The sequence below is a fragment of the Salminus brasiliensis genome, chromosome 13 (assembly GCF_030463535.1).
Source record: "Salminus brasiliensis chromosome 13, fSalBra1.hap2, whole genome shotgun sequence".
In the NCBI taxonomy this organism is placed as follows: domain Eukaryota; kingdom Metazoa; phylum Chordata; class Actinopteri; order Characiformes; family Bryconidae; genus Salminus; species Salminus brasiliensis.
The window spans coordinates 38,048,596-38,075,068 of record NC_132890.1 but is presented as its reverse complement, the minus strand read 5'-3'; the positions used below and the strand labels follow the sequence as shown (position 1 = coordinate 38,075,068).

Genomic DNA, 26,473 nt, shown 5'->3' with positions numbered 1-26,473 from the left:
GCCTAACCATGTCTGACAGGTGATGCAGTACCGCGCCGGATCATGAACCCGTTCTTTCCTTCTTCGCTCTCGAGTTAATCTTGCTTTAACCTTCCCAGAGATCCTTGTTCCAGAACTGATCAGTTGAGAAGTTCTCCATCAGTGTATCTGACCCTTCTGTCCGAGTGGTTCGCATCTTGAAGGACACCCACTGCACTGACTGTCATGAAGGCGTCTCCTGATTGTAGAGTTTGACAATGATTCGCTGACCTCCTCAAGTGTTTTCTCCACAAAGAAAGAATTCTGCAATCATCTCCTTCAGCTGTCTTCTGGGATCTTCTAGGTTTCTGATGTTTCCGAGTGTGCCAGTGCATTACTTCTTTTTAGGGATGAGCTAAATTGCTGACTTGGCCACTCCAAACCTTTCTGCTCTCTGATAGACTTGATAGAATGAAAACTCTCCTTCCCTTAATGAAGGAACAGGCTATACCCAGCTGTAAAAGTGAAGGGGTATGTTCATGCAGTGATTTTGCATCTACAGATGCTAAAAGTTAAGAAACTTTAATTGAGCCACATTCCCATCTTCATGCCCATCTCCTGTCAGATGTTCTGACCCTCATACTCTGTACACCTCTTGATGACCAACACCAGTGGGATGTGTCTATGGTAAATATGGAGGTGTCATTCAAATGTTATTCTGATATTATGTTTTTGCACCAGTGTGTAAGGATGTCATAAGCCATTATATCTCCACTGATGTCTGTTTACAGTCAACACAGGAGCACTGCATGGGGACTTATAAGTAGGAGGGTAGATGGACAGGGCAGGGCAGTCCCAGACCTCGGGAACAAGGTGTTGGATACATACTTTCAGAGGCAGAGAGGGAGAGAGAGAGGGAGAGAGAGAGAGAGAGAGAGAGAGAGAGAGAGAGAGAGAGAGAGAGAGAGATGTGAGTAATGCAAGCTATGACAGCCAGATCTTCCATTTCCTTCTGAGATTTCCTGCTGACAAATTATTAAAAACGAGGCAGCAACAGAGACAGAGGGAAAGACAGCGAGACAGAGAAAAGGTAAGGAAGAAAGTCAGGCAGAGCCCGAGTGACTGCACACCTTTTGTGACCTGCAGCAACCTTCTACCTGAAACTCTACAGAAGACCTTCTCTAGCGGGTAGGTTTCACACCATACACTCAATCAAACTGACGCAAACTTTATTCCACTAACTTTCAGCTAATCTGCAGAGGAAGGCCTGAAACAGCCTGAAACAGATCCTGGTATTAAACTCGTATTTGATTAATCCCTGATTAATTCCCAGGCTGATCCCATCCTGTATTACTCCACTATTACATCGTACACATGGCAAAGCTGAATTCTACTAATGTCTGCTATAGTTACAGGACTGAGGAGTTAAGTATCTGCGTCTGGTAACGAGTTCTGGGAATTTTAGAAACATTAAAGTCTGGGTTCAGAGAATTTCTTAATTCTTCTGCTGTAAAAATAGAAGCAAGTACAGTCAGACAGTCTGGACTGGAGGACTGGAGAGATCAGATCTTAAGTGTATTAGAAACGGCTACATGTAGGAAACATTATGGATCGAAAAGGTTCTCAACAGCTGGCTAACATTATTTACATTTACATTTAAGGCATTTAGCAGACACTCTTCTCTAGAGCGACTTACAAAAGTGCTTTGCTGTTTACTATTGCTGTTTACTAGAAAAACCTCAGCTAGTTTGAATAATCAAAAAATTCAAAGATACCTCTACATTATTAGAGTCAAATTATTTTTTCACATGTTGGAAAAAAAAAACTGAGAGTTAATCCACCAATTAATAATTTATTATCATATATAATATTAAAGAAATGTAAGAAAACATGAAATTAAATAGATTAGAATTTTTAGTCAGTTTTGGCTGTATGTATATTCCAAAATCCATTTCTGTTACATAGTATATTATCACTGTCCTGACGTTTTTTACTCGATGATGTGAATCTGGCAGAAGTTCTTTACACTGTGTCAAACTTGTATGATGAATGGACCAATAGAAATGCTCCAAAATGGGTCAGTGTAAAATCGTTTTACCCTGACTTCCATTGAAAGTTAAGAAGGTTTATTCCTCCTCCTGGAAAGCTGTGTGGATGTGTGGTACACTGCACCACCAGGGTCTCTGCAGCTGCCTGACCCTGTTTCTTAGTATGAAGGAAAAGGTAGTAATTCTGCTGTGATTGCCTTTGCGTTTTCTGATCACGTCTTTAAAGCTCAGGTTCTGCTCGGTACGTTTAGCGTGCCGTCTGAATGGACACGGCTTCAGTGTACCTGTTAAGAGCTCTGTAGAAAACACTTCCATTGTTGAAGCAGTTGTCCCTGCAGAAGTCAAGTGACCTTCAGAATGGGTTTGGTTTCAGCATGCTTATTATTTGATTTAAACACTAAGAACAACGAATAACCCGAACTGGGAACGAATGTCATTGTGCTTGACCACTGAGAAAATCCTGCCCACAATAGAGAGAGACCAGCTTTGTGAGCAGGATTTTCTCAGGGGTCAAACACAAAGAAATACACAATGTACCTAAAAAACAATGCACTCAGGAGGCTTACACCTTGGCCTTTTGTGGTAAATGAAAAGATTAATTTACATACATTCGAGACATTAAACGTTGAGACATTGGCATTAAAGTCAACAACATTTGGGAGAAGATCTACAAAAGGGGGTAAAGTTGCTGTATCTCTGGGTAATATGGGAAATAGTATATCACGCAAAGTGGCAGTGTTCTGGTTCCTGGTGTTAATCCCTCAAACACTGCTCTGCAATTAACTCAGAGTATTGTAGGTGTGGGTGTTGTATTAGACAGAGACATCCGGATGTCTGGGAGAGAAAACGTTGCTAATCTTTCTTTAAGCACAATAAATAGTCCATTAAACCTTCAGACAACCTTCAGACAGAGGACCCCCAGCACAGACCCCAGCTTTATTATTATAAGAGTGATTCAACGTATAAAACAACCACAGCAGACGAGACCTTCACTGTCTCATGTAGCAGCTCTGTACATTCACTCTTCAGTATTCTGAAATTTCATTCGAGGTGCTGGAGTGAATATTTCCAGGAATCGTTTGAACAATGAGGTCAAAGCCGAGCCAAGTGGTTTTGCCTCAGTCGGTTTATAGACATGTGAGTGTGTGATGTTGGTTTTAAGTTTAACTTCTTTAACTTCCTGTTTTCACACTTTCATGCCTTTCTGTGAATTTCTTTTAATACAGTTTACACCACAGAAAGGTTCTTCACATGGTCTGTATAGGCCATAATTATATTATATAATATAATATACAAAACCATGCCCACTCAGTGAACCCTTTTAATGTGTAAATACAACTTTGCATGGCGAAATACTTATTTTTCATTAAGCAGAAAATTTAGGAACCTTTTGGCTGAATTTGTATGGAGAGGCCTACATTCTCTTCTGACAGTGAAATACTACAGGACAAGATGAAACATTATATACATAGAGCCCATCTCAGCTATTCTAATCACCCACTACATTACAGTTAATCAGCTACACAAGCCCCTCCATCAGTGCTTCACCCACCTCAACCACCAACTACTTTAATGTTGCTGTGGGCAGAACACTGGCAATTGACAATACTGCTTTTACAGGGATCCAGAAGCACAGTTTAACACCAGGGTATTTGCTCCATTTAAGGTCCTCCACCAAGTAGTCAGACCTCCAGAAACAAATGAAACAGTAGTATAGCGGAATACAACAAGAACGGATACACACAGGGCCCAGCCAATCCCCTCCATCCATATACTAACCACCCACTGCATTACAAGCTCTATAGAGGGGTCTTCAGGTTGGCACTTCCCTTCGTCAGTGTTTCGCTGAATGAAACCCAACAGAGCCTCTTCCCTTTAAACTCACATCAAATAAAATAAGAAATAAACGTGGTAATAAAATGAAGCATTTCTTATTCATTGTATGATGTGTCTGTACTCTCTTTCTATAGGCTGAGCTTCCTGTATTTTGACCATGAAGTGCTCCCTGAGACAGCTCCTCAGAAACTACCTGAACAAGCGCAGACTTTCCCGAAACCGATTAGTGACCAAAGACGGCCACTGCAACATCGAATACGGCAATGTGAAGAACACCTTTGCCTACATTCTAGACTTCTGGACCACATTTGTGGAGATCCGCTGGCGCTTTGTTACCCTGTTCTTCGTGGGCTCCTTCACTCTCAGCTGGTTCATCTTTGGACTCATCTGGTACTGGATCTGCTATAACAACGGGGACCTGGCGTGGCAAAACCCACCGAAAGGCCACAAAGCGTGTGTGGCAAACCTCAGTGGCCTCACCACGGCCTTCCTTTTCTCCCTTGAAACACAGACGACCGTGGGCTACGGTGGACGAGACATCACCCCGCACTGCCCTGCCGCCATCGCTCTCCTCATTATCCAGACTCTCGTCGGTGCGATCATTAACTGCTTCTGGTGTGGAGTGGTCATGACCAAAATTGCTCTTCCCAAGAAAAGAGTGAAGACCATCAGATTCAGCGAGATGGCCGTCATCTGCCCGAACAAGGGCGCCCTCTGCTTGCAGATCCGAGTGGCCAACTTGCGAAAGTCTTTGATGATTGGAAGCCAGATCTACGGAAAACTGCTTCGGACCAAGATCAGCTCTGAAGGGGAGACCATCATCCTGGACCAGGTCAATGTGGACTTTGTGATGGAGGCTGGAAAGGACAGCCTGTTCTTCGTGTGCCCGCTGACCCTTTGTCATGTGATCGACAAAACAAGTCCATTCTTTGAGATGACGGTGGACACTCTGTACCAGCAGGAGTTTGAGCTGGTGGTGTTTCTGGATGGCACAAATGAGTCCACCAGCTCCTCCTGCCAGGTCAGGACTTCTTACATCCCTCAGGAGATCATCTGGGGCTTCAGGTTCCTTCCTATCATCTCCCGCAGCAAAGAGGGAAAGTATCACGTGGACTTCTCCAATTTTGCAAAGGTGGAACCCATCCCGACTGCCAGCTGTGCTTCAAATGACAACAATGAGAAGTGTGATGAGTATCCCTCAAGCAAAGGCATTGACAATCCAGGATTTGAGGTCATCAACATTGGTGACCCTGCCAGCGTTACTAAAATGTAAAGTTGGGCAACGGGGGCTGGAGATTTCCCTGCAGCAGACCTGCTAAACCTGGCAGTTAACAGGTGACTTGACTCAGGTGTGCTTGAGCAGGAAAAGCACCAATCTATGCAGGAATCCGGCCCTTCAGGACCTGAACTGCCCCCGCTGCCTTAGAATCAGAATTCTAATGACCAATGTCGCATGTTCTTCATCAAGATAGAGAAGTTCATCCAAACACCTGGGCACTTTACCTGTTAATACCCTGTCGCAAAAGGCTCCCCAGAAGTGGATGGTCCACATTTTTAATGGGTTGGGCTGGACATTCTGGACCCTACGGACCTGTTTGAGGCTTCAGACCTGAACGTCTGCTTAAGAAAAACACTTGCGAAAGAAATGAGTGCTTGGGAAGACAGGGGTGTCGTGTTGGGGGTGGGCGATTCTAGGAGATTCTAAGGGCCTGTGATGGACACACTGGCCCAGTGTAACATCTTTTCATAAGGCCCAAAATCCAGAGCCTCTGCGTGAAGAACATTTTAAAGGTTTAAAGAACCTTCACATTTTTCTTCACATTTTTTTGCAGAACCTTTACACTCACACTCTCACATCTCATTAACAATAGTAGCTTTTTAAATACGTGCTTTCTCTCAGGGACTGCCAAATACCAGGTTCCACTCAACGTGCAACACAGAGAGATCACAGGGGACCAGTTTCAGAACCACTGTTCTTAAGATCAGGTCCAGAAAGTACAAATCCAGCTGCTGCAGCTAAGCTGTACCAGAAACTGGGTCCACATTTTCGCTCCAACCCAACTTTAAGCACATACGGATAGAGCACAAATGTGAAGAATCTGAGGGTTTTAGAGGACCGTTTTGAAACTTGTTTAGGAACACAATGGTACTGGGCAGAGAACCTTTTTGGTACCTTTCTTTTAATAGTTCTGCTTCAGTTAGCACTGCAGCTGCATGTATTTGATGCACATGGGTTTGCTCAAGCATCTTGTGGACAGAATTATTTGGATGTTGAAATATACAAATGATACTATCCTTTCAATTCTATCATCACTACTACAGTCCTCGAGTCATGATTTCTGCTACACTTGGTCTCAGACATACAATCAATATTTATGTTGTTTTACTTTTTCGAACAATGTCAAATGGAGAAGTTTGATTTATTGCTGTTTATTTATGATATGCAGTATCTCATCTATTAAAGCTATTAAATATCAGAAAATACTGATAATACTGACTCAGTTCATTGCCTCTCAAACTCTAATGACAAAACATACCAAACATTATACACCAATCAGCCATAACATTAACACCGCCTACCTAAGACTGAGTAGGTCTCCCATGTGCCCCCTGGACTCCACCAGACCTCTGAATGTGTCCTGCTGTGGTATCTGGCACCAAGACTAACGTCAGCAGCAGATCCTTTGAGTCCTGTAAGTTGTGAGGTGGGCGAAGCCTCCATGAGCATCAATCAGTCTTAGGTGTCCATGATCCTGACGCTGATTCACCAACTGTCCTTTCTTTTCTTGAAGCACTTTTGGTAGGTACTGACCACTGCATACCTGAAAAACCTAACCAGACCTGCCTGATGTTTTGGAGATGTTCTGACCCAATCATCTAAAACATCACAGTTTGCCCCCCCCCTTCAACAAACTCCTACCAGTACAACCAAATGCCTGCCAGTACAATCGAAACTCCTCCCAGTACAAGAGAAACCCCTCCCAGTATAACCAAAACCTTTCCCTGTACACCAAACCTCTCCCAGTACAACCAGAACCCCTCCCAGTACAACCAAAACCCTTCCCAGTACAACTGAAACTCCTCCCAGTTCAACCAAACACCCCATACAACAACCTCCAACAACACTGAGGAACTTTTCATACACCATCCCACACAGCGATTGGGTTTCAGTCTGACTCAGGATCCAATCCAGATACTAGTCACCTGATAAGAGTGGGTGTAAAGAAAGTAGTCAGAAAGAAAGATCAGAAATATCAGATTAGACTGATAAAACATTGAAAAAAAGGAAGGGTTCATGATTGGAAGCACATATCTGTCAAACATGGTGGAGGCACTGTTAATGCAGACCACGTTTGGAACTTGAGCACTGGTGTTCAGGAAATTGATGAACTAAAGTGTCAGTGAGAGCCCTTAAGACTTCATAATAAGAGGTACATTATATGGACAAAAGTATTGGGACACCTGCTCATTCAGTGTTTCCTCTAAAATCAAGGGTATTAAAAGAGTTGATCCTGCTTCTGTTGGAGTAACTGTCTCTACTGTCCAGAGAAGAAGACTTTCTACTAGATTTTGGAGCAGCATTGCTGTGAGGATTTGATTGCATTCAGCAACAGGAGTGTTAGTGAAGTCAGGATGTTGGATGATCATCGCCACCCCACCTCATCATCCCCAATGCTCCACAGCTCAATGCTGGGGGGCTTTATACTGCTCTGACCCACGCCTGGCATTGGGCAGCATGGAGCCAATAGGGTCATGATGTTGATCTGCTCCAGAGAGTCCTATTCTATTGGCTACTGTACTTCTTCACAGGAACTACACAGGCTGTATCAGCAATGAGTGCAACTTAAAGTAGCTGAATGTATTCATTAAAAGGGGTGTCCACAAATATTTGGACATACAGTGTAAAAGCAACAGATTCCAAATGCAAATGCCATACCAGTGGAATAATGAGGGAATAACACAGCTCATATTCGTTACATCATTTTAACTCCGAAATGTTGGGAAGGTCAGTTAGACAAGCTGACAAACAATCCTGGAAATTTAGCAAACTGTGAGCCAAGACATTGATTCTCAAGGACAGAAAAATAGCATTGATACTTTAAGTAACATCTTGTAGCCCACCATAGAGGAGGGGACTAGAACATCTGCTACAACGAACAGTATACACAAAGAAGCCTTTCATAGTGCAGTGTCGTCGTCTAGTTATTGAACATAATATATATATATATATATATATATATATATATATATATATACAGCATTTAGCAGGATAATAATCAGTGAAACAGTAATGATCAGTAAAATAAAGCATAATCAAACCATAAATAACATAAAAAGGGTCATGAAGTGTGATTCTGAGTGTTTTATTATTTGTTCCTGTTTGGGAACAGTTTGTTACAGGATGGTAAAATAAGACACTCTTCAGTGAAGCAATGTTCTTCTAAAGTAAGCCGTCTGCAGATTTCCCTAATTTACTGTATCTACTGTAGTTCTACAGTGCGGGAACCACAGCTGGTTCTGTGTTCCTGTAACGGCTCTATCAGAAAATGTGAAAAGACAAGGTCCACGATATTTATTACTCGTATTAATTTTTGACAGACATAATTCTGCTTGTCTGACGGAGTCTGATCTCAGAAACACATTCTGTTTACACTCGTATTAAATGTGGACGAGATCCGTACAGCAACCTCCTCCCAGCACAACCGAAACACCGGTTATAATTATTTCATCTGTAATAATACTTTGATAATAATTAAAAGTAATAATAATTTGCCACTCAGTCCCACACAGAGATCAGATATTAGGATCCAATCCAGATACCAGTCACCTGATAAGAGCAGGTATAAAGGGGGTCCAAGTCAGGTCACGAACAGAAAGATCAGATTAGACTGATAAAACATTGAAAAGAAGAAAAGGAAGGGTTGATGATAGGAAGCACACCATCATCTGCCTCCAAATGTGGTTTGAGTGATCTGATCATATTCTGATCACAATGTGGGGGTGATTACACCTGGATTTTCATTCGGAGAAGTGAAATCTGAATGTGATCCAATCTCCAAACATAGTGAAATATGGGCATGGTACCAAAATGTCTATGTAATGAAGTCTCGAACTCTGAAGCCTGGAGCTCCTCAGTATTTGTTGACAGATGATATATGATATTTAACTGAACATTTAAAGGAAACCCTGATTATTAAGACGTCTCTCGATATGATGGACATGTCTAATGCTATTAAAATACACTGCAAAATACTTTAACCATCGTTTTCATTTTTGCTGTGACATTTAATGGCTGTTCTGTCTCTTGTACATTCTGTAGTTTGATATAATAAACAAAACACCTCTATTGAGTTTACACATCATATTTTAATAGGGCTGGACATGGATGCAATCTTAAGGCCTAGGAGTCATGGCAGTCAGGGTTCCCTTTAAAAAGTGCTTGTGCCTTGTGACTAGAGAACCTCCTGGTGGTGAACACTGCAGTGCAGGCAGGGTTTGTACAGTTCTTGTGTTATAATTGCAACATTTTGACAAATTTAATATAAAACTTTATTTACTAAAACTTTGTGTGAGAACTGATTGTGTTTCTACAGTAGTTTTATACCAGTAAGTTGCAGGGAGTTGTAGGGACTGAGGAACACATGCATTAGAATCAGAGACTGAGTTGGTAAACTGGGACCAAGGGTGTAAGGATAAATATCAAATGCAGTTTTGCAAAAAGTGTACACTGTCCTCCGCATTTAACCCATCTGGTAGTGAACACGCACTCACACACACATGTGATAGGGGCAGTGAGTACACACACACACACCCAGAGCGGTGGACAGCCAACTCCAGCGCCCGGGGAGCAGAGAGGGTAAAGGGCCTTGCTCAAGGGCCCAACAGTGGCAGCTTGCCGAGCCCGGGAATCGAACCCACAACCCTGTTATCGATATCCCGGCGCTCTAACCACTGAGCCAGCACTGCCCACTATTATTGAAACGGACAAAGAGAAGTTGGAAAATAAATAAAATGAATTACAATTGGGTTCATTTGGGCATAAACCCGTACATGGACTTCCGAGAGACAAAAGTGCAAAAAAATCCTATATATTCTTGCAAAAAAAACAAACAAACAAACAAAAAAAATACAAGAATATATAGGAGATGGGAGCCTTCAAACTTTTTTTTTTATTTTTTTTTTTTACTTTTCTGTCCTGGTTATAGTAATATGAGATGCATCTTCATTCATTGATTATGCATCCACAAACATACCACTATTATTATTATTATTAATTATAATAATAATAATATTAAGTAAAATTACTGAGGCATTTTTAAAGAAAATGTACCATAAAAAGATATTAAATTTTGACTACAGAAATGACAAGTAGTGCATATATGATTATAAATCTATTATAAAGTCTTCCTATGTATGGCTTCTTATTTAGGTCTCAGAACTGGGAGGCACGGCGCTTCATTATCGCAGCCCTTTTTTCATTGGTCAAAAGAAATGGCGGAATTTTCTGATTGGTCGAGCGTTTGGTGCTCCGCGACGGCTCCAGCCCCACACTATTCACAAATACTACGGTCAAAATCAAAATATATACCTCTTAAACGGAAGATATTATATATAATAAATATCCATAACAGAAACGAACGAGATCTGTGCAAAATACCTCCACAAATATTTAACAGCACTAAAGTCGCCGCTCCGGCCGGCGTCTGTTGCCAGGCAGAACATGTTAATATATGCAATGCGGCCATCTCTGCAGCTACCATTCTGAGGTAAGACCAACTTGAACGATTGTGTTAAAATAATACAAAGTCCGGTGAAATCGATCCCCAGCGTTAAACTCGGCTTGAAGGTGACCTTTCTGTAAGTATTTCTGAAGGTCTGGAGACTGGCTGTCTTTTAGCGCTCGGCTGCAATCAGCGCGTTTTTCGGGTCTCTTCAACGAGCTTGTTGTTGTTTAGTCCCACCCAAAATGGAGACCTTCCTTCCTTGTTCTGCAGCAGGCACAGGGCTGGGCTCAACTATGAGTGGGGACCGAAGGGTCTGTTACAAATATTTACAGTCCTTTAAATATTCGCTCGGTTTCGTCAAAGTGATGGTGGTGCCTTGTGCCCGAACGGTCCCTGCGGTGTTAATGGCTGCCTCTCTCCGGTTATCTTCAATAATGTTGGGACCGCGGTGCGCCGGGTGCCCGTGCTCCTGCCGCTCTGCTTTTTGTGGTATGGTCCGGTTGGGACTCCGAACCTGAGGGGTCAGAGCAGGGGGGAGAGAGCTGAAAATGACTGGAACAGCTTCATCGTAGTAACACAACTGATGCCATTAGGTTTAGTCTCCCAGCTCCAGGAAGGCCGGGGAATTGTGCATTTGCGCCCAGTCGCCCTCGCCGGCCGCCGGCACGGTGTCCCCGCCTCTCCCTGCTACCCCCGGAGAGCGGTTAGACTGCCCGCTCCGCGCTGCGGCTAACACGCTGCCTTATTCTGCTTAAAGCAGCCCTCAGCCACTGGCAGCTCGACTCGCACTGTTTCACTAAAACCTCCAAGTACTTATCTAAGCTCCCCGCTCCCGGAGACGTGTCCGGGGGCTAGCCTGCCTCCACGGTCCCGGGACACTCGCTAGCAACCGAGCTAGCTACAGCTCAGCCGCCTAACAGCCAGGGTTCATTAATCACCAGACATCCAGCCACGATTGAATTTCTGTGATGAGCAATTCAGTCATTTAGCAGATATATTATTATATAATATTTCAGTTTTCTGTTCTGTTCCAGTAGAATAGGACTATCTGGAGCTGGAGATCAGCATCATGACCCTATTGGCTCTTCATGCTGCCTAGTAATGCCAGGCGTGGGCTAGAGGGGTGTAAAGAAGCCCCCCAGCATTGAGGAGCTGTGGAGCAGTGGAAGATGATTGATGATGATGATGATGATGATCCATTCAATACTTTTGGGATGAGGAGAGGATTAGGTGGGGTGCTGATCATTATCATCCAACATCCTGGCCTCACTAACACTCCTGTTGTAGCTGAATGCAACCAAATCCTCACAGCAGTGCTCCTCCGAAATCTAGGACAGTAGCGAGTAGAGTTCCTCCAACAAATGCAGGATGCTTTTTTAATTTTTATTTTTATATATGTGTATAAATAAACTTGAATTGCCGCTATGGGTCACCTGTTTGTACTTTGTGTTGTTGGGCTCTTTGCCCCTCTTTAGTGTACTCCCTGGATGCTCCTTGGTGGTTCATGAGGAGACCCTAGGTGTGGGGGGCAATTCCGGATTGTCCTCAAAAGATTGCCATGGAGGCAAAACAGGAATCATCCCCTGTGTGGAGCCAAGCCCCCAACAATGAAGCCAGCAATCCCCCACAGGTACACCACTGGACATGTTCTTTTCCTAGCTAGTACACGCTTCCCAAATAAATCCTTGTACCTACTGTGAGTGCACGTCAGGGTGTTCTTGGATATTCTCAGGGCTTAATCTTGTGTGTTAATCTTCTCCTTTTCTGTGCATTCATTGAGCATAATTGTCTCGTATAGGTTGATGTGGTGTTCTTTGTTCCTCTGATCACCTGTAGGTGCATTTTGAGGGTGGCGCGGTGGCTCAAATTGTGTACAGTGGAGACCAGCCGGACAGAGGACAGCAGCAGGTTGTCTACACCGCGGATGGAAACTCCTACACCTCAGTAGAGTCGTCCGAACACACACTGGTGTACATCCACCCTGCGGATGGAGCACAGGTGAGAATATCCATTTCAGATGTGTATGTGTGGACACGCTGTGGAGTTTGTTTTTTCCCCCCTCTCTCTTCTTCTTCTAGTGAAAGGCTTCAGTTGTTATCAGACACCATAAAGTTCAAAAGTTTGATTCTTAAGTTATAAATAAATATTGAAGTAATTGTGTAAACTGACAGCATGCATTGATTCATTGCAATTATGTCTGCACCCACTGAAAACAGGGGCTGTGTCCCAAACTGCACACTACCACACTAAATAGTGTGTTTAAAATAGTGCACCACCATTAGAGGTGTGTTTATTAATGTACTAAGTAAAGGATACAAGTGTGTGTGATTTGGTTCGCAGGCATGGGCCGCCGGTAACGTAACACTGTACTGTGTGTTATCTGACACTGTTAATTGGCCGTGTACGAGTGAGATACTAACGCAGATGTAAAAGTACGTTTGCAAGTGAATGTCTTAACTTTAATTTCAAGTTATATAGTTCTAGTGTTTAAGTGAAAACACTGATACATCATTTCAGATAAAGGGTTGCTGTAACATAAAACAGAAGTTACCTGTAACACTGATGTGCATACCATGTGTTTTTAAGAGACTGTTCAAGAAAATATTAAAATATAAATAAATATATTTTAATTAAGCACACTTTCAAAGAGATTAACAATTAGTCGTTAAATTAATTGACCAATTAAAAAAATATTGTTATCCCTAAAGTGTAGTTGTGTCTTCTTTTAGGCTGTGTTTGCAGACCAACCCCAAGTAGCTTACATTCAGCAGGATGGTACAACTCAGCAGGTAATGCAGCAGCCCATGTTATATTTTTTGTATAGAATATTTTTTTTATATTGTTTGTTGATCTCTGTTCATTTATGGTCTCTTGCCTCAGGTCACTGTGTTGCTGCCAAGTGGCCAGAACATGAACGCTGCGAATCTACATGTGCTCAGTAATGTAGCAGATGCCCCTCAAGCTATCCTAGAACCTGTGCCACAGGTGAGAGAAAAGGCAGAGGCAGATGGAAGTACACACCTCTGAAGAACACTGAAATCATTGTTTTGTTGATTCAGCCAGTTTGAGACTACTATTGCTTTGTGACACGATGCTGGAAGTGGCCGTAAATAGGATATGCATATATCGTCACTGCAGCCACACCCACTGACTGGCAAAAAAGACCACCTGAGTGGCAGTGTTGCCGTTCAGTGTCAGTTCACAGAGACAGCTGGAAGCCCACCACACCACGAGTGTTTAGTGACGTGGTAAATTAAATTAAAAGGCAGAGCAAGCAATCCTGGATGAGCCAGTCTACTAAATGTGCCTGAAAACAGGGGAAATCACTCTTAAGACCGTTCACTTGACTTCGCCCTCAGATTTGAGGCCTTATCCTCTAATTAGGTGTGATTTGCGTTTTGGTTAGCTGGACGTTCCTGGCTACACATTAATGTCCATGGCCCTTTGGTTCTTTGGTCAGTTGGATGAGTCGCTGTTGAGCCCAGCTGCCTTTAACTAGCAGGTATTCGCTTGTCTCAGTCCCGGTTTGGCCATTTCCCTAACTAACGCTGCCGTTTTGCCACTTAGTCCGGCTAAAGGAGGCGTGTTCCAACAGAAGCGTGACGTCAAAGCATACCCTAAGTAGTGGTCATGAAGGGATGCACATGGTCAGCAACAGTACTTTAATAGACTGTGGCATTCAAGCGACGACCGATTGGTCTGTACATTACCTGAAGCTGTTGGGCCGTTTCTGCATGTGATTTAGATAATTATGCATTATAAATATGAATCAGTAGGTGTATCTAATATTTTTTTTGATGAATGGACCTTCTAAAGTAAATCCAGTAAATTTCCTCATGTGTCACTTTTTCTTCCTCACACCAGGCCAGCGCTGCTCTCCCTACAATGACAGACCCTGCCACCAGTCCTCTAGGCGCCACAGACTCTACAGTGGACTCTGAGGACGAAGATGAGGATGATGATGACGATGATAGAGATGATTCTGAAATGGAAGATTGGGAACCTAGGCCGCCTCAGCCTTTTACCCCGCAACATCTGTGTGAGTATGAAGCAACACCTGTCATAAACTACATGGACAAAAGTATTGGGACACCTGCTTATTCATGGTGTCTTCTGAAATCAAGAAAGAGTTTCTCCTGCTGTTGTTGGAGTAACTGTCTCTACTGTCCAGAGAAGAAAACTTTCTACTAGATTTTGCTGGGATTATTGCTATGAGGATTTGATTGTATTCAGCCACAATAGCGTTAGTGAGGTCAGGATGTTAGATGATCACCACCCCACCTCATCATCCCCAACTCCCCCAATCCCATGGAGCAGCATCCATCATTCCAGAGGCACAGTTCTTCCACAGGACCTAGTCAAGCTGTGTGTGTATGTGTGCATTTGCACGTCTGTGTCAGCAATGGGTGCAACTCAAAGTAACTGAATTCATTAAAAGGAGTGTCCACAAACATTTGGACATTAAGTGTGTTTTCTACAACAAGGATGTGTGTACTGCCCTCCTGTGGGCAGATTTACAAATGCTGCTGCTACTGCTGTCTTTTTCTGGTCCCTATTTAGGCCCCTGTAAGTGTTATAAGCACTATTCTCTAAGCTCAGTTCCTAACCATTGTGTTGTGTTTATAATTATGGGATGCTGGGTCCTTTTATAAATGTCATTATTGTAGGAGAAGCCATCTGAGATCTGTGTGTATTCTAATTGCTCATATTTAGTCCCAGTATCCTCGTTATTTTTGGTCTTGTCTTTTAATTGTGCAATTTTGTATTTCAGGGTGTGAGGAGTGTAATAATGCCAACCCTAGTGCGTGTATGAAGCACGGTCCTCTCCACCCCATCGCTAACAGGCCTGTGATGTCCAGAGCCCGAGCCAGTCTCCCTCTTATACTGTACATTGATCACTTCATGGGTGGAGTTTTCTCCAAGAGGCGTATTCCCAAACGCACTCAGTTTGGGCCTGTGGAAGGACCAGTGGTGCCACAGAGCGAGCTGCAGGACACACACTTCCAGCTGAAAGTATGAGGGATCTATTAAATCTCTTTAGCTGTTAAATTTCAATAATTTTAGATGCTGATACAGGTCACACCTCGGGTTTTAGGAAGTTTGTAAATTTATATGTATAAATGTGTACAGATCAACTTTGCAAACAGGGACACAGGGATGCTCTGAAAATGAGTCTTTAGCTACTTGGGGTTGTTTCCTGTTCACACAGATGAGTAAATAAAGGCTGAATTATGGTCTGCTTAAGGCTTTGCTGTCAAACACCCTTGTTCCTGTTTCTGTGTGGTAGTTATGTATGTTAGACCCGGAAAAAGATGGTGAGAGGGCAGAGGACGTGTGGCTGGACTTGTCTGATGAAGATCGCTGCAACTGGATGATGTTTGTTCGGCCTGCTGAGAACCATTTGGAGCAGAACCTGGTGGCCTATCAGTACGGCTCGGATATCTTTTACACCACCATTAAGAACATTCAGCCAAAACAGGAGCTGAAGGTGAGCAGCGTCCGTTAGTCCAGCTTTATAGAGCACAGGGTCTTTCATTTGTTATTGTTAAGCCCTTATGTCATTGTGTCTGGATTGGACAGGTGTGGTATGCTGCATCTTATGCTGAGTTTGTCAACAAGAAGATCCATGATGTCACTGAGGAGGAGAGGAAAGGTATGTGATGTGTGATGTACTGTTTATATAGATGTTAACCTTTTCTTGTTTTAGCTGGTTAAGGTGAGTCATATCTTAACCATTAATCTGTAGAACACTAATAGATGGATATTATAAGGTAAAGGTTTAGTTAGTCTTTAGTTAGTTTTTGTTGTTTTTTTTCTTCTTTGCTGTGAAAGTAATCAGTCCTCTTCCTCCTATATGTCAGCTCTGCGAGAGCAGGAGAAGAACTGGCCATGTTATGAGTGTAACAGGCGCTTCATGAGCTCAGAGCAGCTTCAGCAACATCTAAACATGCATGATGACAAGCTGGACCTCGTTCAAAGGTTTGTACGTTAAAAGCTTTAAAGGAGAATTTTTAAAATTCATCCATTATGTTGAGATACAGTTTAATCAAAATTTCAGGAGAAATATCCTGATCTGATCCAGTCATATTTTAATGGATCTGGTGTCGGCTATTTTAATCCTGATCCAGTTCTGAGTGTTTATTTAAACCATGGGGTTCAGAGCGCCATCTAGTGTCCTCAAGGCGCCATTAACAGACATTATCTCCAGCCGGCTGCAGCAGCAGTGTGGACGTTCTCAGAAGGTATATAAAGGAGTTGAGGTTCTGCAGTGTGGAGCTATTTTACAGTGGAACCTGAAAACAGACCATAATATCTGACCCTTTATAAAACTCTCACTGAAACGCTCTGTTTTACCAGCGGGAGAACCGCTTAAACCAGCACTGAGAACCCGTTCAGAACCGAGTGGAGGCTAATGCTAATGCTAACACACACGCTATAGAGACCCAATCTCATACACACACACACACTCACCCACTGTAAACCAGTTACTACACACCAGTAGACCAACAACCACAGATACCAGTCCAGAGTGTGTACCATTTTATACACACACACACACACACACACACACACACACACACACAGGAAGTGATCAGACTGCAGTGTGTAAAGGAGCTGGGAGCTGATTGGTCAGGGAGGAGATCAGACTGGATTATCAGATATTAAACACTATAAAACATCATTTTAAGAAAAGTCTCGACTAAACTAAATCAGTCAGTCCAGAATGTCTGATTATAGAAACTGATGCTGAAATAAAGGGATTTAATGATCAGATTAATCAGCAGCTCATCTGATCTAAACTGTGGGACTGGATTATTTATACAAATGCAAAGATTGGATCAGCTGATACTCAGCATTAAAATCTCTAATGGGACCAGGAGGGCAAAATAACCTGAACCTAATCTTTTAGAATGGTGCGTTTTATATCAAACCACCCTTAATGACTTAATTAGATTTATTCAAATGTATTTTTACTTTAATATTTGTTTACATGGAACCTTGTATAAATCTCATGTAATTAGGATGGTATTTCCATGTAAATAATACACAAAGCACAAGCCCTGCTCAATGCAGCAATACTGTTTGTATGTTAATTAATATGTTAATTACATTCAGATGTCTTAACTGTTTGTTGGAATTCATGTAATTTCTCTGCGTAGGCCGAAAGGACGTGGACGAGGACGTGGAAGGAAAAGGTTTGGTGCTGGAAGACGACCTGGTCGACGGCCCAAATTTATTCGATTAGAAACTCCAACAGAGAGCACGGATAAAACCCAGGTAAGATCTCTGAGAGAAAACACAAGCATTCTGTCGAGCTGTTACCTGATGTTTATCCAGCACTACAGTTTCACATGTTGGTAACTGCCTACATATCTGTTGGTTGTAGGACATACTGCCGTTCCCTGATAAACTCCCATATGAGGAGCCGGTCGATGGAGCCCTAAATGGCTTGAAGGTGGGTGAACTGGGAGAGGATGCTGTGGGTACTGCGCCAGAGGGAGCAGTAGAGAGCCAGTCAGTCCAGCCTGAGGCGCTTCAGGAAGTGGACGGTACCGACACCTCGACGACGGCCTCTAGTGTTCCTCAAACGAACAAGGAGGAGCAATCTGCAGCAGCTGCTGGTGACTCCCATCTCTCCCCCCAGGACATAAGGCGGGCCCGGAGGATTCGGGTAAGACTGGGGTCTGCCAGTTACACCACCACCCTCCCCCCATCTCAATATAGCACGTATAGTGAGAGTAGAGTTGATTGACAGCAGCGCGTGTGTGTGTCTTTCTCTCTCGCTGTGCGCTGCACGTTAAGGTGGACTTGCAGGTAGGTCTAATGTGGACCTGAGAGGAGTCTTCAAATGATCCCAGTGTTATTTCTTGCTACATTGGCAGTGTACGACTCCTGCATCCTCATTACATCTGTCTGTATCAGTTCAGTGGTTTCTGTGCTCCATCTGGGAACAGGGATAAGATCTGACCCCTACATCAGGCATACGTCATTAACGGACATGAGATCATTATTGTTCACAGACACGGATTCAAATGCATTGTCATTACTTTTGTCCAGCCTACACCTGAATTAAGCAAACGCTGTCCTCATTTGGTCACACCGTGGAGCAATTACCCAACCTTGCTCTCAAGGCTACTGCACCCTGGTCGAGAAGCAGTTCAAAGTTTTGTGGGATAGCATTTCATTAAATATCACACAATAAAATAAAATTACATTATTTTATCATTTAATTTGTTTTGTTTTTTCAGCTGAAAGATACAAAGATAATTAAAATCACCAGGTTAATAAAAATATAGAGATTAGGTTTATTGGCGTATGTGATGTCTAATTAGATTCTGAGATGTTCCCTATGGGTTTTTGTGGTTTAATACACTGCAATATAAGATCACCACTAAACATCCACTGTGCATTTCAATTTGAGTGTCATATCTGACGTTCCTCTGTGCAGTAGCCTTCATCCTTTATACGCACTATACGTGCTTCCCCTCAGCCCTAATCGCCCCTGTTTCACTTCTCTTTCCCAGAATGCCGCCCTGCAGCACCTATTTATTAGAAAGTCCTTCCGACCCTTCAAGTGCTCCCATTGTGGGAAAGCTTTCCGTGAGAAGGACAAACTGGACCAGCACATGCGCTACCACGGCCGAGACGGCTGCCGCCACGTCTGCCACCACTGTAACAAGGGCTTTCTCAGCAGTGCCGCTCTGGAAGACCACCTGCAGCTGCATTCAGACCAGCGCACCTACTCCTGCCTATTCTGCACTGAGTCTTATGACAGGTTGGACCTACTGAAGGAGCATGTTGGTGTTCACCTGGTCAATGGCTGCTTCTCCTGCCCGTCTTGCAAGAAGACCTTTACTGACTTCATACAGGTATTGTACTGTATTAATGGGAGGTTTTCCAGACACAGTATCAGTGAGCAGTATTTGATCACATTGTATTAACCTATGTATGAAATGATATAAATGAGTCTGGGCTTAATTACAAATTGGATAAATTAATGTTTCTGTTCTAACGTGCAGGTAAAGAAACATGTGCGCAGCTTCCACTCGGAAAAGATCTTCCAGTGTACAGAGTGTGATAAGGCTTTCTGCCGACCGGACAAGCTGCGGCTGCACATGCTCCGCCACTCCGATCGGAAGGACTTCCTGTGTTCTACCTGCGGCAAGCAGTTCAAGGTGAGAGTCTTTAAACATGGCGTAATTGTTATTAGACCTCATTTGTAGTTCTTTGTGTTCTTAGCGTACAAAGCCTTTGAGCTAAGAACACATTTGTCTCAGTAATAGGAGTTTTACTGTAGAAGCTCCAGATCTCATCAAAACAGATAAAGCAGCTGAACATAAATCCAGTAAAAAGGAGAAACAAGAGCTTCTCATTCTAAAGAAAGTAGTGAGATCTTGTCGGTGAGCTAGTCTGAAGAACAGAGCTCGGTTCCTCCAGGTTTCTCCTGGACGCCTTCCAGTCCAGCCAGCACAGAGTGGAGGATGTGTTCAACTCCATCAGCAGCAGCAGCAGCAGCAGCAGCCCACCTGATTTACCAAACCAGGTGTTGTCCTTAACACTTAGTCAGTGCTTCATGATGAATGGACTAGTAGAGATGCTCAAAAATGACTGGCAATAAAAGCAAACATGATCGTTCTCTTGTTGGCTGCTGCTGGAAAGAAAGGTTAACAGCAATTGCAAATACAACAGAGCATTTGTCAACTCTTATCAGATAATTTCTACAGATCCCTCCTGTCTTTGTATATTCTGTATTTTGTGTATATTTTGAGTGTATTTAATATGTTTAGTATGTATATAGTTTTGTCCTCCTGTAGAGCATCAACCTGAGCCTCACCACAAGAATTTTAAAGCATAAATGTCCTGACCTGTTGTGCAAATGACAAATACACTTAAAACTTGACACTTGAAACTATTTGGGCTTTGATCTGCTGATCTATGGTTCGCCCACCGCACCACTTAATGAAAATATGGCAAGTTAGAAACTGAACAGCTGGTTTTCTTCTCAGAGGAAGGATAAGCTGCGGGAACACATGCAGCGCATGCACAACCCGGAGCGTGAGGCCAAAAAGGCTGACCGCATCCACCGCACAAAGGCTCTGAAGCAGAAGGAGCCCACTACCGACTTCGAGAGCTTCATGTTCAAGTGCCGGCTTTGCATGATGGGCTTCAGACGGAGAGGCATGCTGGTGAAGTCCTTTACTGTTATCTTCCTTTATTGTGTTTCTGTTTTTCTTAAATATGTGGTCTGCAGTAATAGCCTGCTGCTTTATGACTCCTGAAGATGTTTAGTGTGAATGTGTATAATTGTTTCCCCCCAGGTAAATCACCTGTCGAAGCGTCATCCTGAGATGCGGATAGAAGAGGTCCCTGAGCTCACCTTGCCCATCATTAAGCCGAACAGAGATTACTTCTGTCAGTACTGTGATAAGGTGTGCAACCACTGTCTGTATGTTCTGCATTTGTCTTCACAGCGTCTTTCTTTAGCTTATTTCTTCCTAATTGTTACTTATTTTGAGATTATTTAGAATATGTTTATAGTGTATTTTAGTTCTTATGCACAAATTAATGGCAAATTGTCTAATTTCCTGCTAACCTGATGGCATCTTTAGCATGATTTAAGTTATACAGTTATTTCTTATGACCATTTTCCTGTTAAATTAATACAATCTTCACACAGTGTATTTAGATACTGATGGCAAATTAATCATTCACTGAGAGACTTTGACAGTTTGGTACATTGACCTTCAAGTTTATATTGTGATTTTATACTGAATTACAGTGTTTTTGTGTTCTGAATCTGCAGGTTTATAAGAGTGCGAGCAAGCGGAAAGCGCACATCCTTAAGAACCACCCTGGTGCAGAATTACCTCCCAGCATCCGCAAGCTTCGCCCAGCTGGGCCGGGTGAACCGGACCCTATGCTAAGCACACATACCCAGCTAACCGGCACCATCGCTACGGCACCTGTCTGCTGCCCTCACTGTGCAAAGCAGTATAGTAGCAAGGTGTGTGTGTGTGTGTGTGTGTGTGTGTGTGTGTGTGTGTGTGTGTGTGTGTGTGTGTGTGTTTGCCTGTTTAGATAAGTCTTAAAAAATTGTAGGACAGTCCCGAACACCTGCTCCACTGTTTGTACCTTCAACGTTCAGCCCATGTTGTTTTATGTTGTGCCCACAGACTAAGATGGTGCAGCACATTCGTAAGAAGCATCCAGAATATGCGCAGTTAGCCACCAGCATCCAGGCTCCTTTGGCTACAGCTGTCATCAGCAGCACTCCGGCTGTCATTACAGCTGATGGCACTACAGCTGAGGCCGTCGTGGTGAGATATCCACATAATACAGTACATGCATAGAGTTTGTCTTAGGAAAGTGTGTTGCCACCACAAGCCACCAGAATTAATTCCCCATGGCACAGATTCTGTAAGTCTGTGGAACTGTACTGGAGGGAGCACCATATTTCCACATGATATTCCTGTGTTTTGATGATAATGGTGGGGAGCACTTTGTAATACACTCTACTGAAGGTTAATTAGTTGGGTTTGACTGAGAAGTTTATTATTATTATTATTATTATTATTATTACTACTATATATTGGACTGTTAAAAGTATTCTGTTCTGTTAGAAGTGATCACATACTCTCCGATATCATTGTAGATGTGGTACCTTGTTCTGTTCTCAAAATGCAGGTGTTCTTCATTCTTTAAGTCCCCCTTTTTCTCTCCCTAGACAACAGACCTGTTGACACAGGCAATGACTGAGCTGTCTCAGACCTTGACCACAGACTACCGCACAGTGCAGGGAGACTTCCAGAGGATCCAGTACATCCCCGTGTCTCAGGCGGGAGGTACCTTGGCACAGCCTCAGCACATTCAGCTGCAGGTGGTGCAAGTGGCCCCGGTAAGAGCACGCACTGTCAAGTTTGGGTGATCACATGCATCACATACGTTCAGCTACACCCAGTTTCACCCATTAGTGACACAGATGTGCAAATCCACACACACACAGCGTGTCTATTGTCTCCCTTTGAAGAACTACTGCCAATAGAATAGGACTCCCTGGAGCAGATAAACATAAACCTATTGGCTCCATGCTGCCTAATGCCAGGCGTGGACTAGAGGGGTATAAAGGAGCTGTGGAGCAGTGGAAGAACTGTGTTCTCTGGAATGATGGTGGAGGAGCTCCATACAGAGTTCCTGACCTCACTAACATTTTTGTCTCTGAATGCAATCAATCAAATCCTCACAGCAATGCTTCTCTAGACAGTAGAGACAGTTACTCCAACAAAACAAGAGACAGTCTTATTAATACCCTTGATTTCAGAAGAAACAATGAATACGCAGGTGTCCCAATACTTCCATATAGTGCATGTTCCATTACTCCTCACGGTAGACTGGAAACCAAATATTGCCTAATACTATGTTGGCATCCTTCTTCTGAACAAGCAGCATCTGTTTGCCTCTTCATCTCCTCCCAATTATGCATTTCTTGTTGATTCAGGACCTTTTCTTCTTTTAAATGACACACAAATGCTGCTTAAAATGGAAAAAATACTTGCAGCAGTATGTGTATATTTAATGTAGTCTGTCCACATAACAGCGGCAGATAAAAGTACAATAAAAACACCACATATTTAATTTATTGCAGTATTTAATATGTTATTGCTCCAAGGCAAATACATGTATATTTACACATAACACTCATTACACACAAGTTTACTGTTGAGTAAATGTGTCCTCTTCTCGTTTCTGTCTTTCATTTCATTAATGTTAACTCTTCCGCTAGGCATCTTCTCCCCAGTCCCAGCACTCTACAGTTGATATGACTCAGCTGCAGGATCCCCATAGCTTCACTCAGCACTCCATCCAGGTGCAGCACATCCAGGTTTCTGAAGCCACGGGAGCAGTACAGACCGGTGCACAGGTCTGCTTATTTCAACATTTGGGCTATTTTGTATTGCACGCTGGTCATGTCCTTAAAGGAATAGTTTGGCGAACAACAGAATTAACATAATTATAATATTAAAGCTATTAAACTCTATAGAAAAGTGTATTAATATAAGGACTAGATGAAGTCACACCATGTTCTAAACCAGCAATTCCCACCCCTGATCCTGGAGGTCCCCCTGCCCTGCACATTTTGGTATTTACCTTGCTCCCAACACCCCTGATCCAGCTAATCAGCTAATTAACAAGCCCTTCTTGAGTTGAAGGTAGTGTGTTAGAGCAGGGAACCACTGAAATGGTGCAGGGCTGGGGGTCCTCCAGATGTGGATGCAGGCTAAGAGACATTAGTGGAGTGTGTATTTACAGAGATAAGATTGGTGTTGATCTCAGTCCAGGGATTGTTAGCAATTTTAGCCTGCCATCGCTTAAACTACAAACTGCTAAATTTGACTGATTGACTGCGTCTGGAGTCAGAGATCAATCCTGTTGGCTTGTTTTTTCACCAAATATTCTTTTAAGACCAGTGTTTTTCTTTCGGCCCAGACTTGGGTTCGAATTGCACTGTATACATATCTCATATCTGTTGTATATCAAGGACTTTATGTTTGGACTGTGCATAGCATACAGTGTTTCCACTGATTTTTCCACTGAATTCCAGCTGCTCATTTTCATTGTTTTTGTTTCTTCCTCCAATCAGGTGACTAGTCAGCCTTTAAGTCCCTCCTCTCAACAAACAGCACAGGAGTTAAGCCCTGCCCAGCTGACCCCTGTGACTCTGGCTCAGAGTCAAGCCCTTCAGACCTCTACAAATCAATCGCAGGGGACCGTGCAGCACGCCTATTTGCCTAGCAACTGGAACTATCGGAGTTATCGTGAGTGTAATTAAAATTACTGTTATCATTGCTGTTAATATCTCTACAGTGCAGCGCAGTACAGATCAGTGTGTTATGGAAAGTGTGTGTTTAAATATTTTGCTCATAATCTGTCAGTCAGATACTATAGATCCAAATGAACAATATTCAACCAGAAAATTGATCCCCCTGGAGCTTCACTGGATTAGATGTGAGAATTAAGGGGCCAGGGTGAAGGTTAGGGTTAGGTTTTAGGGTGAGGGTAAGGGTTAGGGTAAGGTATTGGGTAAGGCTGGGTTTGGCACAGTGTACAGTTTCACTCCATAGTAATCAGTGTGTCCATTCAAATATATTCTCTCTCTAAACTGATGTTCATCCTCACTAAACTATAAACTGATGCATTCTGTCTTTCCCTCTCAGCCTCTGAGATCCAGATGATGACGCTCCCTCATGCTCAATATGTGCTAGCAGAGGCCAGCACCCCTGTCACGGCTGCTGTCAATAGCAGCCAGGTTAAAACGGTAAGTGACTTGATCTGTTGTGGGCAGATGGTATTAATGTTATGGCTGAGTGGTGTGTGTGTGTTTTTCAGTTATAAGATCATCACTTCTAAAAACTCATATAACTTATATTTCCAATGCAGTAAAAATAATCGATACTTTTTTTATGAATAATAGATGTAAATATACATATAATAATATGTTCTGTAAAGATCTTATATTAGTGATATAACTTCTGTGTACAATTGTATTTTTTTGGTTGTACAGACCCACTATGTGATCTCTGAGGGGCAGACTGAGATGGATGGTAAGCAAGTTAATGCCCCACCCGCCGCCAGCCAGGTACATACTGATCCATTAGAGCAGTCGTCCAACAATCAACAGGCCACCACCCAGTACATCATCACAACAACCAACGGAGCTGGCGCCAATGAGGTCCATATTACTAAACCCTGAGCCTGGGTGCCTCTCAACACGCAGCAAGACTGCCTTCCCTCCTGCTTGGACCGGACCGCCCACTTTGAGATCGTTTGGTCTTGGAATTGACTTCCACAATCAGACTGATGGACGTGCTGGCTGCCAAAAACTGAGCAATTTATTATTTGTATTTTCTTGGGCTTAAAAGACTGTAAAACTGTAATTATGAGAGCCAGTGGACAGTTGATGCAGAATTGTGGAGACGCTCCTAGCCCAAGCCCAAAATCATTTCATCAATAGTTTTAATACTCACTGAACATCATTTCACCATTTTAACTAACCTTTATTGTGTTTTTTTTTTTGGAAACCTTAAGAAAATTATTCGACTTGAGCTTGTTCATTTGTTTGATCACTGAAGGAACTTGAAAATTCTTTTTCATTACGGTGGTAGGCATTGGTCCCAGAACAGGTCTGATGATTTCAGTAAATTATGAGAAGCATCTGTTGAATATTTAACACTAATCTGATGTGTGTTAAAACTAACATGACTTACCCTAACAAAACCAATGACCTGAAATCTCTGTAAGATGAAGCTGGTTCACTGATAGGTTGTTATTGGCAGTGTCTGCAGATAACTCTCCAGCTGGTCTGGAATTGAGCGAGATTAGCACAGACTAAACTGAGCTTGACCATGAACTGAGAATACTTTAGCTCCACTCTAAAAAGTCTCCGTTCTCATTTGTTCACTTTTCTGTGTAAAGTACCGTATTGGTCTGATGCACATGTACAAATAATCAGACTGTGGACCTGACCTCCCCTGCTGTCTCCGTTTGGACATTTGTTATTTATTTGGGATTTTTGCACTTTGGCTCACGGTCAGCTAAATCTGTAGTACCTTAAAAGGGAAAATGAAAAGGTCACTATTTATACAGAGGGAGGCTTGTACAATGTAAAAAAGAGTAGCTGTATTATTCTGAATATTATTATTATTGACTGAGTTTATAGTGTGTGTACAGTCAGAACCTTGTGTGTCTCCAGGTGAGCCTGTCCTGAAGTCGTGATACTGGGAGAAAATAAACACCTTTTTTATACCCCTGTGTGGTCGGCCTGATTTTTGGATTTTTCTGGAACACTGCTCTGACTGTCAGGAAACACAGTTCTTTGGAGATGTGTTGATCTACAGAGCAGGTGAATTC

General features: G+C 42.9%; 2 protein-coding genes across 4 annotated transcripts; both read left to right on the top strand.

The window, feature by feature from the left end:
- The first annotated feature begins 3,996 nt into the window (after window positions 1-3,996).
- LOC140575211 (ATP-sensitive inward rectifier potassium channel 1-like) lies at window positions 3,997-5,115 on the top strand. The gene has a single exon (XM_072695429.1). It carries the CDS (start codon window positions 4,000-4,002, stop codon window positions 5,113-5,115), a length of 1,116 nt encoding a protein of 371 aa, XP_072551530.1. The 5' UTR covers window positions 3,997-3,999.
- A 5,476-nt stretch (window positions 5,116-10,591) lies between these two features.
- prdm10 (PR domain containing 10) lies at window positions 10,592-26,473 on the top strand. 3 transcript variants are annotated; one of them, XM_072694872.1, is made up of 23 exons: window positions 10,592-10,609; window positions 12,043-12,197; window positions 12,404-12,565; window positions 13,297-13,356; window positions 13,448-13,552; window positions 14,432-14,606; window positions 15,339-15,580; window positions 15,855-16,055; window positions 16,148-16,220; window positions 16,429-16,546; window positions 17,728-17,845; window positions 17,955-18,239; window positions 19,093-19,437; window positions 19,588-19,743; window positions 20,575-20,754; window positions 20,887-20,997; window positions 21,372-21,572; window positions 21,742-21,885; window positions 22,293-22,463; window positions 23,349-23,486; window positions 24,207-24,381; window positions 24,781-24,881; window positions 25,128-26,473. In XM_072694872.1, the coding sequence occupies exons 2-23, from the start codon at window positions 12,126-12,128 to the stop codon at window positions 25,314-25,316; spliced, it is 3,522 nt and encodes a 1,173-aa protein (XP_072550973.1). In that variant the 5' UTR covers window positions 10,592-10,609; window positions 12,043-12,125; the 3' UTR covers window positions 25,317-26,473. The 3 variants fall into 3 exon arrangements, with proteins under 3 accessions (XP_072550973.1, XP_072550971.1, XP_072550972.1); XM_072694870.1 differs by lacking the exon at window positions 10,592-10,609 and adding an exon at window positions 10,616-10,700; XM_072694871.1 differs by lacking the exon at window positions 10,592-10,609 and adding an exon at window positions 10,831-10,878.